This window comes from Salmo salar, chromosome ssa01, assembly GCF_905237065.1.
Source record: "Salmo salar chromosome ssa01, Ssal_v3.1, whole genome shotgun sequence".
Lineage (NCBI taxonomy): Eukaryota > Metazoa > Chordata > Actinopteri > Salmoniformes > Salmonidae > Salmo > Salmo salar.
Window position 1 is genome coordinate 131,752,191 of NC_059442.1, and position 14,889 is coordinate 131,767,079.

At 39.9% G+C, this 14,889-nt stretch overlaps 2 protein-coding genes across 6 annotated transcripts; both read right to left on the reverse strand.

Moving 5' to 3' along the window:
* Positions 1-1,707: 1,707 nt before the first annotated feature.
* On the reverse strand, positions 1,708-4,484 carry LOC106563692 (3'-5' exoribonuclease 1). Of its 2 annotated transcripts, none has more exons than XM_014129511.2 (7): positions 4,038-4,484; positions 3,745-3,905; positions 3,377-3,569; positions 3,100-3,183; positions 2,870-2,979; positions 2,643-2,757; positions 1,708-2,534 (listed from the first exon to the last, which is right to left on the reverse strand). In XM_014129511.2, the coding sequence occupies exons 1-7, from the start codon at positions 4,113-4,115 to the stop codon at positions 2,292-2,294; spliced, it is 984 nt and encodes a 327-aa protein (XP_013984986.1). In that variant the 5' UTR covers positions 4,116-4,484; the 3' UTR covers positions 1,708-2,291. The 2 variants fall into 2 exon arrangements, with proteins under 2 accessions (XP_013984986.1, XP_013984976.1); XM_014129501.2 differs by having other exon boundaries at positions 3,347-3,569; positions 4,038-4,483.
* Positions 4,485-7,627: 3,143 nt separating this feature from the next.
* Positions 7,628-13,834, reverse strand: LOC106563715 (protein phosphatase 1 regulatory subunit 3B). 4 transcript variants are annotated; one of them, XM_045689370.1, is made up of 3 exons: positions 13,544-13,816; positions 12,112-12,533; positions 7,628-10,447 (listed from the first exon to the last, which is right to left on the reverse strand). In XM_045689370.1, the coding sequence occupies exons 2-3, from the start codon at positions 12,132-12,134 to the stop codon at positions 9,553-9,555; spliced, it is 918 nt and encodes a 305-aa protein (XP_045545326.1). In that variant the 5' UTR covers positions 12,135-12,533; positions 13,544-13,816; the 3' UTR covers positions 7,628-9,552. The 4 variants fall into 4 exon arrangements, with proteins under 4 accessions (XP_045545326.1, XP_013985021.1, XP_013985011.1 ...); XM_014129546.2 differs by lacking the exon at positions 12,112-12,533 and having other exon boundaries at positions 13,544-13,834; XM_014129536.2 differs by lacking the exon at positions 13,544-13,816 and having other exon boundaries at positions 12,386-12,706.
* Positions 13,835-14,889: the final 1,055 nt, after the last annotated feature.

A 14,889-nucleotide genomic window follows, 5' to 3' on the forward strand; every position in this document is an offset into this window, starting at 1 on the left:
TGCGTCAGCCTTTGAGCACACCTTCTTGGTTAAGTTATTGATTCTATTGACCATGATGAGGAAAAGCTATTATTATTGCTTGGCAAGAAAATTGATAATAATAAATAAAGGAATATGTATGTTTAATCCAGAGAAGACAACTGTTTTCCATTATATTTTATGTATATATTTTCCACACCAATGAGTTGAAAAAGTGTAATTAATTATTCTATATTGAGCTCATTTTCCCCATAATTATTCTGGTCATAGATGGGATATAACATGCTTATAAGAAATACAGACCAAATAGTACAGAATTAAGTTTCTGGAATGTTATTTTGATCAAGCACCATATTTAATGTCCCCCTTCCAAAGGTATTTTTTAGTAGCAGACATTGAAACTTGCATGATGTAGAGTTCTAGGCATCGTAAGGAAAGGTTCGTAAGTAAGCATTTCACTTTAAAGTCTACACCAGTTGTATTCGGCGCATGTGATAAATAAAATTTTATTTGATGTCTCATTGGGGGCAAATACAAAATACTGTACCACTTTCTCTTGGTATTCCTTGATGGGAAACTGCGTGTACCGTGAGTTACATGTGATTTGTCTCCATCTAACGGATATGATGTGAATGCACAGGGTTTGGTAAAACCATTACGTCACCATATCACATTGGATTATGTGTTGAAATGAGACATTTTTATTTTACCTTTATTTAACTAGGCAAGTCAGTTAAGAACACATAATTGTGCCTTAGACCGCTGCGCCACTCGGGAGCCCAAAGTTTAAATTTGATTGGATTTCTACATAACATAAAAAGGGCATAATGCTTTTCTCGTGAACCCGATACCATGAAGCACAGAAATGTTAGGAATGTTAGATGTTGTACCATTTGTAAATGATATTTTATGCAAATGCGATGCTAGTTTGTATTGCAATTGTCCTTCTCCCTCTTTTGGCATTGGAACTGTACATTGAACAGTCATGTTTAATGTCCCACTTTTCATTCTGAGCCAATGAAGTTCAAACTGATTAAAAAACGCAGCACAAACAAAAACCGAGATAGACGATACATGTTAAGGACCCTTGGTGTAAAGTACTTAAGTAAAAATACTTTAAAGTACTACTTGGGTAGTTTTTTTGGGTATCTGTACTTTACTATTTATATTTTTGACAAGTTTTACTTCACTACATTCCTAAAGAAAATTATGCACTCTTTACTTCATACATTTTCCCTGACACCCAAATGTACTCGTTACATTTTGAATGCTTGGCAGGACAAGAAAATGGTCCAATTCACACACTTATCAAGATAACATTCCTGGTCATCCCTATTGCCTCTGATCTGGCGGACTCATTAAACACAAACGCTCGTTTTTAAATGATGTCTGAGTGTTGGTGTGCCCGACTTTCCGTAAATAAAAAAAATACAAATAAAATGGTGCCGTCTGGTTTGCTTAATATAAGACATTTGAAATGATTTATTCCTTAACTACTTAAGTGTATGTTAGCAATTACATTTACTTTTGATGCTTAAGTATATTTAAAACGAAATACTTTTACTCTAGTATTATTTTACTGGGTGACTTTCACTTGAGTCATTTTCTATTAAAAGGTATCTTTACTTTTACTCAACTATGAAAATTGGGTATTTTTCATTACAAATGTTAAGGAATGTCAAAGCTCTTTAAAATATACTGCCCCCCCAGAAAGTAAAGAAAGCAGGCTAAAACTAAGGAAATATTTATTAGTATTCAATGAGAAATGGTTTAAGACAATAGCTCATACATTCTTAGCCCACAAGTTTGTGCATTGCTTACACCAAACATATCCTCAATTTTCTTGAACCTGTTTTAGAGTGGACACCAAGTTAAATAAGCACAAAGGCCTTGCTCTGTAAAATAAAATACTGAAGCCAGGCCTCTAACAGACACAGTTAAGTACATTTGAGGGTCAGCAAGGTTGTTTTGTTTTCAGACAATATGAAAGACAAAAGCCCAGCGAAATAACAATTCTTCTTTAAAGAAACTCATAGCAAACAATGTCTGGGTGCTACTGTGGAAATTTACACTAGTTGTCAAAAGGCAGAAACAACATTTTTATTGTGGTAAGTGGCACAACTAATACAATTAAAAAACTACCCACAGAGTCCTACAATTTGGGACAAAAAAAGTACACAGATTGAGTTGGAAAAATGCTATGAATTATTTTCAAGTCATGGGAGTAAAACAGACATGGGATGCCTGCTTGAAGGCCTCAATGTGGAAGTCACAGAGCCAGGGGATGTGGAGCTGAAGTCGAGGTGGGGGGGCTAGTCTCTGCTGCAAGGAGTACGTGGGGGTGGGGCTCCTTCCACAGGGGCAGAGCTGGGCACAGTCCGCAGCTGTCCTTCGTGCATGCGCTCGTTGATGCGCAGTTGGCAGCCATCCTGCAGCATGCGCAGCGCAATGCGAGCAATGTTGCGCGAGTCATCCAGGCCAGAGTGAGGGCGGCCCTCGTATTGAAGGCCCAGCTTCTCTAGCATGCTGCTCAGCTTGGTCTGGGTACGAGGGACCTGTGAAAAATAAAGTGAGGATTCTAGTTCTATTGTTCTACTCAACAGATCGTGTCTAACATGTCTATACATTTAGAGAAATATTTCGGATAATTTTATAATCACAACCTTATAGAAGTTTCCGTAGAATTTTTTGATGTTGATCCACTTCTTTGCAAACTGTGGATATCTGAGCCGACTTAAACGGCACTGGGTATTCATGAACTTGCTCATGTCCCAAGATCTGTGGAAATGACAAAGCACATAGTTGTACTAATGAGAACATGTCATATCTCGCTAGAGTTATCATTAATACACAAAAGCAGTGTTAGTACCCTCTGCCCACATGTACGTACCCATCTGTAAGAATGGCATATTTGTATTTTGTGCCAAGCTCTTTCTCCTGAAGCCAAAGCACCACCCGCTTAAGAACATTGGGGAAGGTGTCTGCTTCATCCACCATTTTCTGGACCAAAAAAAGCAGTTAGAAAAGTCTTATATTAACATTACAATGTGTGAAGTATTGTGGATCATAGTATTCTAATCCTTCAAAATTGGTTTAGACAACATCTGTCTGGTGTCTCACCTGTGTTATCCCTGTCAACTTTATGCAGAACTCTGACAGCTGTGTGTTGACTTCTGGCCTGACATATTCCTGAAAGCTGTCCTCCTACAATGAAATCCAGTGTCATTCATGATAACAAAACATTTGTGTGTGTGTGTTTAAGTTGTATTATTTGCATCAACTACTAATGTGAACTCAAAAGGGCCATACATCTGATAGTACACACAAGCCTTACAAAGTATTGATTCTAACAATGTCCCCTCCTCACAATGTCTAAAGTGCGGGTGTTGAACAGGACCATTGGGAACTCAATGATTTCATGCGTGAAGTCAAGGGGGTTGTCCTGTTCACACGTTGCCTCAAAGTCCACCACACAGATGAAGTCGTAGTAGGCATCAGTTGGTCCACCCTCTGTCACAGACTGCATCAACGACAGCTTCTGCTTCTTGTAGTAGTTCTTCAACCGCTTCTTCATCACATCCTTCACACCTCTACACACAGAGTGAGAGAGAGAGAGAGAGACAGACACTTGGGATCATGTTCAGTGATACAGATCTTTTTCCAGTGACATGTCAAGCAGCTCTGGGATTTCCTAACGTAGAAATCCTGATCTTCAATGGATTACGTTTGTAGCAATCTCCTGCTGAAACAAGTGTTCCTACATACCTTGTGTCAAGCTTACACTCTGCCAGTTTAGACCGAAGCTCATCCTTGTTCATGCGGTTGATATGTCCATTTGCAAGAGCAATCTCTTTGTAAACAGGATCACTGAACTCGCCACGAGTAGAAGATACTTGAGGGACAGGTTCACCAATGTTACTACGCACCTTGTTGCAAGAATTGAAATAGAGAAAGAAATATAACGTTAGTCTCACAAGTAGGTAACTCGTTTAAAACATCACCTGGCTGTTATTCCTACTGTAGCAGAGTTAACATTAGCTGTACAGTAAGTTACTCACCATGTCATCTCCCTCGGGTTTAGAAGACAATTTCACATTGTCACCCTTGTCTTGAATATTCTCCTTGTATTCCTCCATTATTGAGGGATAGGATTGTCTCAACCAACTAATCCAAGTATGTTGACTGGAAATAAAATGTGTGCGTGCTACTTGCTAGCTAACTGGTAGATGTCTCTTGTAGCAAACAATCCTCCTGTCATGTCCTGTTTCCGCGCGTTCTTCCCGCGTGTCTGTGCCAGTGGTCAGCGAATAAAAAAATTTATCCGAAGTTTGTCGCGGAACAACGTAACGTTACATGATATTAGACACTTCGCTTTATTTATATCTTTCCAACCTTATTCAGACAATACACACTTTACATATACATTTGGATAGCTAGCTGGCAAGCAAACTAAAACGTAATATTGTGGAAAAATATAAACAATCAAACGTAATCTCCGGTTGCAGTTCCGGTTAAACTTGACGCCTAAAATACATTAGCGACACATGCTGACAGGGAAGACCATTACACCAGTAAATCGACTACCAGACTCCTCTTTTTAGTTGAATCTAAGCAAGGAGGCACTAGAAAGTAACAAGCAATCAATCTAATTTACGAAACAAACATATAAACGCAAAATATAAAGTGTTGGTCCCATGTTTAATGAGCTGAAATAAAATATCCTAGACATTTTCCACTAGCACAAAAAACGTATTTCTCTCAAATGTTTGAAACAAATTTGTTTACATCCCTTTGACAAGACAATCCATCCACCTGACAGGTGTGGCATATCAAGAAGCTGATTAAACAGGATGATCATTACACGGGTGCAGCTCTAAAATGTGCAGTTTTGTCACACAACACAATGTCTCAAGTTTTGAGGGTTGAGCAATTTGCATGCTGACTGCAGGAATGTCCACCAGAGCTGTTACCAGAGAATTGAATGTTAATTTCTCTACCATACCCAACATCATTTTTGAGAATTTGGCAGTACGTCCAACCGGCCTCACAACCGCAGACGTCAACGTTGTGAACAAAGTGCCCCATGGTGGTTGTGGGAATATGGTATGGGCAGGCATAAACTAGACAATGAACACAATTTAATTTTACCGATGGCAATTTGAATGCACTGAGATACCGTGACGAGATCCTGAGACCCATTGTCGTGCCATTCATCTGCTGTCATCAACTCATGTTTCAGCATGATAATGCACGGCCCCATGTCGCAAGGTTCTGTACACATTTTCTGGAAGCTGAAAACCCCAACCTTGTCACAACACAACTGATTGGCTCAAACGCATAAAAAATGAACTTTTAACAAGGCACAACTGTTAATTGAAATGCAACGTCAACAGTGAAGAGGCGACTCCGGGATGCTGGCCTTCTAGGCAGAGTTCCTCTGTCCAGTGTCTGGGTTCTTTTGCCCATCTTAATCTTTTCTTTTTATTGGCCAGTCTGAGATATGTCTTTTTCTTTGCAACTCTGCCTGGAAGGCCAGCATCCCGGAGTCGCCTCTTCACTGTTGACGTTGAGACTGGTGTTTTAAGGGTACTATTTAATGAAGCTGCTAATTGAGGACTTGTGAGGCGTCTGTTTCTCAAACTAGACACTCTAATGTACTTGTCCTCTTGCTCAGTTGTGCACTGGGGCTACCCACTCCTCTTTCTATTCTGGTTAGAGCCAGTTTGCTCTGTTCTGTGAAGGGAGTAGTACACAGCGTTGTAAGAGATCTTCAGTTTCTTGGCAATTTCTCACATGGAATAGCCTTCATTTCTCAGAACAAGAATAGACTGACGAGTCTCAGAAAAAAGGTATTTGTTTCTGGTCATTTTGAGCCTGTAATTGAACCCACAAATGCTGATGTTCCAGATGCTCAACTAGTCTAAAGGACAGTTTTATTGCTTCTTTAATCAGGACAACAGTTTTCAGCTGTGCTAACATAATTGCAAAAGGGTTTTCTAATGATCAATTAGCCTTTTAAAATGATAAACTTGGATTAGCTGACACAACGTGCCATTGGAACACAGGAGTGATGGTTGCTGATTATGGGCCTCTGTACGCCTATGTAGACATTCCATTAAAAATCAGCCATTCCCAGCTACAATAGAAATGTACAACATTAACAATGTCTAACCTGTATTTCTGTTCAATTTGATGCTATTTTAATGGACAAAAAAAAAAGCTTTTCTTACAAAAACAAGGACATCTTTAAGTGACCCCAAACTTTTGAACGGTAGTGTAAGTATTCAGAACATTTATCCAGTACTTTGTTTAAGCACCTTTGGCCGTGATTACAGCCTCGAGTCTTCTTGGGTATGATGCTACAAGCTTGGCACACCTGTATTTGGGGAGTTTCTCCCATTATTCTCTGCAGATCGTCTCAAGCTCTGTTAGGTTGGATCGGGAGCGTAGCAGCACAACTATTTTCAGGTCTCTCCAGACATGTTCGATCGGGTTCAAGTTTTAGAGAAATGTAATCATTGAATATTGTAAGAGCTTTCATTGTCTGCTTATATGCCCCATTTATCTATCCTACGTTTCTGACTTGGTGTACAGGGAGAACACTAAGAACGGCCCATGTTCTGAATTTTGTTGCTGTACATTTCAAAAGTAGTGAACAAATAGTTATATTGACTACCTCCAACTTAGCTCGCTCATTAATGTCTTAATCAAAATTACGTATTTGCCTCTTTTCCGCTTGTCGTCCCTTTATGCCATAGTTTGTACATCTCAATTGTCAGTAGAAAACATTTGTTTAAGCAAGTCAGCCATGTCAGCTATGATTTCTTTTAAAGGCAGTAAATGAGGCTGAATGAACTGTTTCGCTGCCACACAAGGCTCCGCTGATAGCCAGGTGGAGCAGTGGTAAGGCATTGGGACTGATGTTGGTACTCTGCAGTTGGGAAAGCTTTATGTAGGCCCTAACAGTTTGTGGGAACCGTTTGTCAGTGGTGGATAAAGTACCCAATTGTCATACTTGAGTAAAAGTATAGATGCCTTAATAGAAAGTTACTCAAGTAAAAGTCACCCAGCAAAATACTACTTGAGTAAAAGTCTAAAAGTATTTGGTTTCAAATATACTTAAGTATCAAAAGTAAATGTAATTGCCAAAATATACTTAAGTATCAAAAGTAGAAGTGCCCCACCAAGATTTACATGCTAAAATCACCACTGCTTATAAGACCCTTTATAAAAGGCAGCAAATTGTTCTTAGTGATCAAGAAAGGTCAGACTATTCTTCCCCCCACTCAGTTCATTTTGGTTTTTAGTGTGTTTGATATAGCAGTGAACTCTACAGTAAACAGTCTTATCTGTTAACATATGGCTTGGTGAATGGTGTCTAAGGGTCTTGCTGAATATAGTTCAGCTGGCAGACCTTTGTACAGGTTGCTATGCGTTGAACAGGCTTCATCAGTCACTTCTATAGACATCTGTTTGAGTATCATAGTTCATAGTGACGAGGTCATGGGATTGATAAGTCAAACAAACCTTTGGTTAGCTCTCCTATCATTCACTAAATTGCCATCAGAAGGCTTGTTTCATATCCCCCACAGTAATAATACCACCTCTGGTGGTTTCAACGAGGAGTTTAAATAAACAAAAAATGTAATATTCTTGCAAAACATATTTAATTCTGACATACAAAAATCCATTCTTCATACTTGTTCCTTTAAAAACATATCCAATGACTCTTATTTACATAGAGCAGCATAGTGAACACTGTAAAACATTTTAGATCATTAACAGGAGCAGACAGAAATGTGTATTGCTAAGGTTCCAGTCCCAAGTAAATTCCTGCCATTTCCACCCCTTTAAAAATTGAAGGATTTGAACTCAAACACCCACATACCAGAATGAGCTCAGTACAAACATGGTGCAAATCCTGAAGTGACTTAAAAATACCTATGTCTATTCTGAAGTCATATCACTTAACATAAATCAACTTAAAGAACTCAGTACAAGAAATGTGATGTGAAAATACAGACATTTTGATTGCAAATCTATTTGTTAAAAATCATTCAAAGTTTCATCATAAACATTGCTCTTCCAATTATTTTGACCTGCATCACACATAAGTGTACATAGTTTTACCAGTTAGTGTAATTTCCTGTTGAGTCAACAATGGCTTATCCCAACACATACAGTGGGGTCCAGAATTACTGGATCCCTTTACAAAGATGGGAAAAATACATTGTATAAAATAAATACTGAGATATATTGCATGAGATGTATATTTTACACTAATACAATTGCTCAGAGATATATATATATATATATATATATATATCATCTTCATCTTCAAATAATATTTTTGCAGGAATCTCCTTGCGAATGATTTTGCCGAAGATTGTATCTCCGCCGGCCTGGGCAACCTGAGCTTTTGCTATCTCCTCCGACATATATATATATTGTTAAACAATCTCAAAAAGATAAAGGGCCAAAATTATTGGATCCTCTGTTTTCAATAGTCCAGCACCCTCCCTTTTTGAGGATAACGACACAATTCACAGTAGGGATGAGGTATTTTCTGCATGCGCATTGTTCTTTCGAAGGCTAAACCCACCATTGGTGTGCGTGGCCAAAGACCACTATTTTCATGTCTTATGACAATAGCACCGGTTCCAATCCATGTGCCATTGCCGTTTAGCAAACTTCAGGTGGTGGTATGGTCATACGACATGAAAATAGAGCTCTTTGACCACGCACACCAATGGTGGGTTTAGCCTTCAAAAGAACAACGCATATGCAGAAAATACCTAATCCCTACTGTAAAATATAGTGGTGCATCTTTGATGTTATGGGGCTATTTTGGTCCTGGGGCCCTTGTTAAGGTCAATGGCATCATAAACTTTACCCATGACCAGGACATTTTAGCCAAAAACCTGGTTCCCTCTGCCAGGAGGCTGAAACTTGGCCACAAATGAATCTTCCAGCAAGACAATAACTAAGATCCCTTCCAACATGTTCTCCAATCTAATAAAACATTTTTGAAAAAGGCTCAATTGTCATTATCCTCGCAAAGGAAGGGTGCTGGCATATTGAAAACATGTGATCCAATCATTTTGACCTCATCTTTGAGATTTTTTTTCATGACTTGTTAAACAAAATCTTTGCCCTGAGCAATTGTATTAGTATAAAATATCATTTCTAATTTTTTTGAGCATAGAATAGAGACCAGTTTGAATTTTTCGTTTTTTACTAATCTTTATCAAGGGATCCAATAATTCCAAAGCCCACTGTAGATTAAGTACAAAAGCTAGATATTAATTATGTTTTTCTCTTGGTTCAGTCAACATCTACACTGAGATATGCCTGTTAATTAAACCTGCTATGCAATCAGTAAATGTCACATCTTAATATTCTAATTCTGATAATCCACAGAGTATACAACCCCCAGCCAAAAACATATTTCTTTTTCTTATTGCTTTTGTTCCCCCGAGCATGGCTAGACTGGCCTGGCCTGAAAAATCACTCATTTTCAGGAACAGCCCTTTCTCTGAACAAAAAACACTTTACTCTAAGGATGACGGCTTTTCAGTAGTAAGGTCTAATATCCTCATATCCTGCATAACTTGGCCACTCCGGGAACATCCCATGGGAGAATCTGGGACTTCCATAGAAGTCGAATTGAATTCCAAGATCAAACGAGTATCTCTGCTGGTTACTGCTGAACCTGCCCTGGCCGTCCATCTTCAGAGCAGACCAGATGATCCTGTAGTTTCGGCCCTGGTTACCGTCCCAGTATGTCTGGCCATTGACTTCATAGCAGATGGCAAACTCTATGTGCTTGTGCGGCCTCAGCTCAACTGGAAGGGAAACCTCGAAGGCAAAGGTGTCATAGTCCGAGCCTGTGTAGGTGTCCTTCAAGTACTGGCACTCCAAGTCTGTGTAGCTTTTCCAAGTGTCAAAGGTCACACGCACCTTGACAGACTTCTCAAAGGACAGGTTTTTGACCTTCACGGTTCCAGACAGTGCCTTCTCTTTCAGCATGCAGTGCTCTAAGCAGACAAGCTCAGTCTCCAGACGCTGACGGAACAGCAGGTAATCAGAGGAGGGCTGGGTGAACCCCATTACCAGTCTGTCCTCCTCATATGGTAACTTGAGCGAAGAGCTGAACAGCTCTGTGATGTTGAGCGGGATGTCAATAGTGTCAAAATGAGAAAAGAACTTCACCTTGGTGAGGGCCAGGCCCTTGTGGTCGGCGAAGGACACTCGCCTTTTAGGTTTCCCATTCTTCTCATGAAACAAATCTGGTTCAGTCTGCATAGGAGGGGCAGAGGGTTTGAACTGCATGCAGGGCTTCAGACAGGGTCGTAGTGGTTGCAGTGATTTCGGGGACCTCGTGTAGCAGAAGTCGTCGTTTGACAGGTAGAGCGGCATGGCCAATTCAATCGGCATGGTGGACTTGTGAGGAAAGAGGCTGAATAGACTGAGGGGAAAAAACAAAGATACCAGAAAGTTGTCATTCGTCCAGTTGCTTCAAACAATGTTTGACAGAATACACATTCTCTTGTGAAATGTATATAGTATCTTTATTGCTGAATTTGCATGTGAAACATTAAGCAACCGTAGGCTAAGTGCATGGCCAGAGCAAACATTGCATCAATTTCATCTGCTGATAGATCAACCCACAAGTTACTCATGTTCAGCCAACCATCACATGTATTTGGTTGACTTCCGTATAATATCACTGTTTAAGTTGTCAAAAGGCCTTCTCTAACCTACTTGCCCAATGTGTATAATCATGGGTATGCTTTAGCATTTGTACAATCCATCATGCAATCATTTGGAAAAGGGAAGGTGATCATGTATAGCCTTATCCTGAAACGCTGTGGGGAGTTTTCTTCTGAAATGCTGAGTTTGAGGTCTCCATAATATCCAAATTTCTTGTACTTGACCTATTTTATTGGATAGCCTTGTCGAGGTGAGGCATAGGCACGCATCTGATATCTGACAGAAATAGAGTTAAGAAAGTATTTAAATATGCTAGTATCCACAAGTTCATCTGACTCTGGGGAAGTAAATAAAAGGGCCTCATTGTCAAAATCCCAAAGTATCACTTTTAAAGCCCATTCTTACTGCACTAAACTTGTCCCACTTTACTAACATGAACTTCAGAACTGAAACGCTACAGATAGGGTCATTACTTACTCAGTGTTACACACATGCTGCACTTTATTTTCTAATATGCCAGACAAGGGCAATTTAGCAGACGATTTTATCCAGTGCAACTTACAGTAGTGAGCGCAGACATTTGCATACTGGTCCCCTGTGGGAATCGAACCCACAACCCTGGTGTTTCAACTGAGCAACAAAGGACCCATAATTGTGTCTCTTTCTGGTTTCAGTTTTTCTGAAAGTTCATTGTGAAACAAAAACATGGTACACTAACTAGCCAATAAACTATACCCAACATTACATGTTAAAGCTTGCGAATAGCCATTGATATGATGGTGCTGTTTAAGGATTTGCCTAATCAGCAAATGTTTTGCCATTCCTTCAGACTACTTGGCGATACTTTATTAAATCTCGATTCGGAAGTCCGCATTGTCTTATAAACTCCTGTTCTAGTTGCAGGTAGAACCCCAATAATGAGGTAATATTCATCAGAAAGATATTAAAAGCACTTTTTGCACAGAGTGGAGACATTTTAGCTAGCAGATTTCACGTTTCCAAATTCTTTCCATCAACTATTCAGTTTTAAGTGATAACGCCGCGGCCTCGCGACCCAAACAAAGATCTACACACATGCAAGACACATCTCACTTAATACAAAAAGTGGATTTAAGATTGTCCTGCATATTTTTTGGGGGGCGTTCCACCTGCAACTGGAAACAGATGTGTATAATACACCGCAGCTTTCCGAATCAAGAACGAAGAAAGTACCGGAAAGTAAAGGTTAGTTGAATGTTGCATGACTGCTTTGTCTATGGGCCATATTCAGTGACTATGTATTCTCGACCTCAGAGGCTGAGGTTTGAGTTCCTTGGCTATGAACTAACTCAATGTTATACACTACTACTGCGAATTAGATTACAATCCTGCAAAAGTGATACTTTTATTTATCTAACGTTAGTCATGAAACAAGCTTACCTTGTGCAGTTTGTTTGAAACATTTGCAATGAATTCAGGTAGAATTGACGTGATAGGCTGCGTCTACTACCAGTCAGAAATCACCATTGCCCTCTCAGCGGTGAAAGCTCCTCTTCCTTGTCGTTTACATGTAGGCTATAATCAATTTTGCTGCAATGCTACTCTACTATTGCAACAAATAAAATGTAACTAGCAACTTCACAAACTGTATCCAGCTTCGGTCATGCCACTGTTTCAAACATCATACTGGGTTCAAGTGAACGTGTAGGCCTACCTGTAGCCAATCACAGTGGGCGGTGGAGGAGCGCTCCGTGAATCGGCAACTTGGTGAAAGAATATCTAGAGATAGTCGAATGACCGCTCTAACGATGGAAATACATGTCCTCAAAGATAGAAGGCAGGCAAGATCAGGCGGGACCATTCTAGCAAATAAGAGGGCAGTTTTGCTTGTCAACAACTGGCACAACACCAATATAGTAGTTTTTTTTGTTAAATTGTCGGAATGCCACGTGCGTCTTAACAACCTAACCATTTGTATTTATTATGGATCCCCGGCAGCAGCTACTCTTCCTGGGGTCTAGCAAAATTAAGGCAGTTTATACAATTTAAAAAACATTACAATACATTCACAGATTTCACAACACACTGTGTGCCCTCAGGCACTCCACCAGTACACATATATACAGTATATACGGTACTAAATCCATGTGTATGTATGTGTCTGTGCCAATGTTTGTGTTGCTTCACAGCCCCCGCTGTGCCATATGGTACTTTTGAATCTGTTTTTTAAATATAATTGTACTGCTGGCATGAGTTACTTGATGTGGAATATGGTTCCATGTAGTCATTGCTCTATGCAGTACTGTGTGCCTCCCATCGTCTGTTCTGGACTTGGGGACTGTGAAGAGACCTCTTGTGGCATGTCTTGTAAGGTATGCACACAACTTCTATTCAATCAAATAAGCCTCACGTAGCAAATTAGGAATTACATTTTTTTGTTGACCAAATTCGACACTCATTGACTTCCATAAAAAAATCGTATTATCGTGGACAGATTTTAGGCTGAGCAAACCCTCTCGCTTCTCATCTTACTTTCTGCCTAGGTCCTAAAGCTAAATCAAAGATGGTGGATCAATGAAGATGTCCCACTCAGGCAGTTTACCATTACTTTTTTGTTGTCACAGTTCCAGTCTGCTTAAGCATTTTAGGGCAAGTATGCCCAATATTGGACTAAAGTAGCCTAACGTTGCTCATCTTAGTCCAAGGTCCTTACATGTTCTGTTTAAAGGGTGAATTGGCTCTGGAAGCCAAAACAGCCAAATTCACCATCTAAAGGTTTATCGATTTTCAATTGCGGAATGGTACTAGCAACATAAATCTCTCTACTTTCATATCACATCAATCATTTCACAAATGCAAAATACACACTTACTGTACTGTACACAGTTGCAGCCTACAGTATTTTTCAGTGACTAGGTTTGTGGCGTCGGTCTTCCGTTTACACACAGGTGTTCGGAGACAAAGATGGCTAACTTGTACAGGTCTTGGTCTTCTGTCTGTTTTCCGTAAACAAGCGCTGTAACATGGAAATATGACCTTGTGGGAACGCTAGCCCTATTAAAAGTTGTGTATCAACAACTTTTTGTTTTTTTGAAAAGTATTTCTCTCTGGTATTAAAGATAAGGTCCTTATGTTTCCAAAGCCATACCACAAGCGATGCGTGTTAATATTCAGACCATGCGTCACGGCTCTTAACAAATCTCATCGCCATACAGAAGACACTTTTATTCAATGATTTATGTGTAATGTAATGGGATTAAGTGCTAGGTTAGAGATACCTGTATATACAGTGCATTCGGAAAGTATTCAGACCACTTGACTTTTTTCACATTTTGTTACATTACAACCTTATTCTAAAATTGATTAAATCTACACACAATACCCCAAAATGACAAAGCGAAACAGGTTCTTTAACGTTTTTGCAAATGTGTTACAAATGAAAAACAGAAATACCTTATTTACATAAGTATTCAGACCCTTTGTTATGAGACTCGAAAATTTAGCTCAGGTGCATCCTGTTTCCATTGATCATCTTTGAGATGTTTTACAACTTGATTGGAGTCCACCTGTGGTAAATAAAATGTATTGGACATGATTTGGACAGGCACAAATATAAGGTCCCACAGTTGACAGTACATGTCAAAGCAGAAACCAAGCCATGCGGTCTAAGGAATTGTTGCAGCATTGAAGGTCCCCAAGAACACAGTGGCCTCCATCATTCTTAAATGGAAGAAGTTTGGAACCACCAAGAGTTTCCTAGAGCTGGCCGCCCAGCCAAACTGTGCAATCGGGGGAGAAGGGCCTTGGGCAGGGAGGTGACCAAGAACCCGATGGTTACTCTGACAGAGCTCCAGAGTTTCTCTGTGGAGTTGGGAGAACCTTCCAGAAACACGACCATCTCGCCAGCACTCCACCAATCAGGCCTTTATGGCACTCCTCAGTAAAAGGCACATGAAAGCCCACTTGGAGTTTTTCAATAGGCACCTAAAGGACTCTCAGTCAATGGGAAACAAGATTCTCTGGTCTGATTAAACCAGGGTTGAACTCTTTGGCCTGAATGCCAACCGTCATGTCTGGAGGAAACCTGGCACCGTCTCTTCGGTGAAGCATGATACAGCACCCTGCTGTGGGGATCTTGTTTAGCGGCAGGGACTAGAAGACTAGTCAGGATCGAGGGAAAGATGAACGTTGCAAAGTACAGAGAGATCCTTGTTGAAA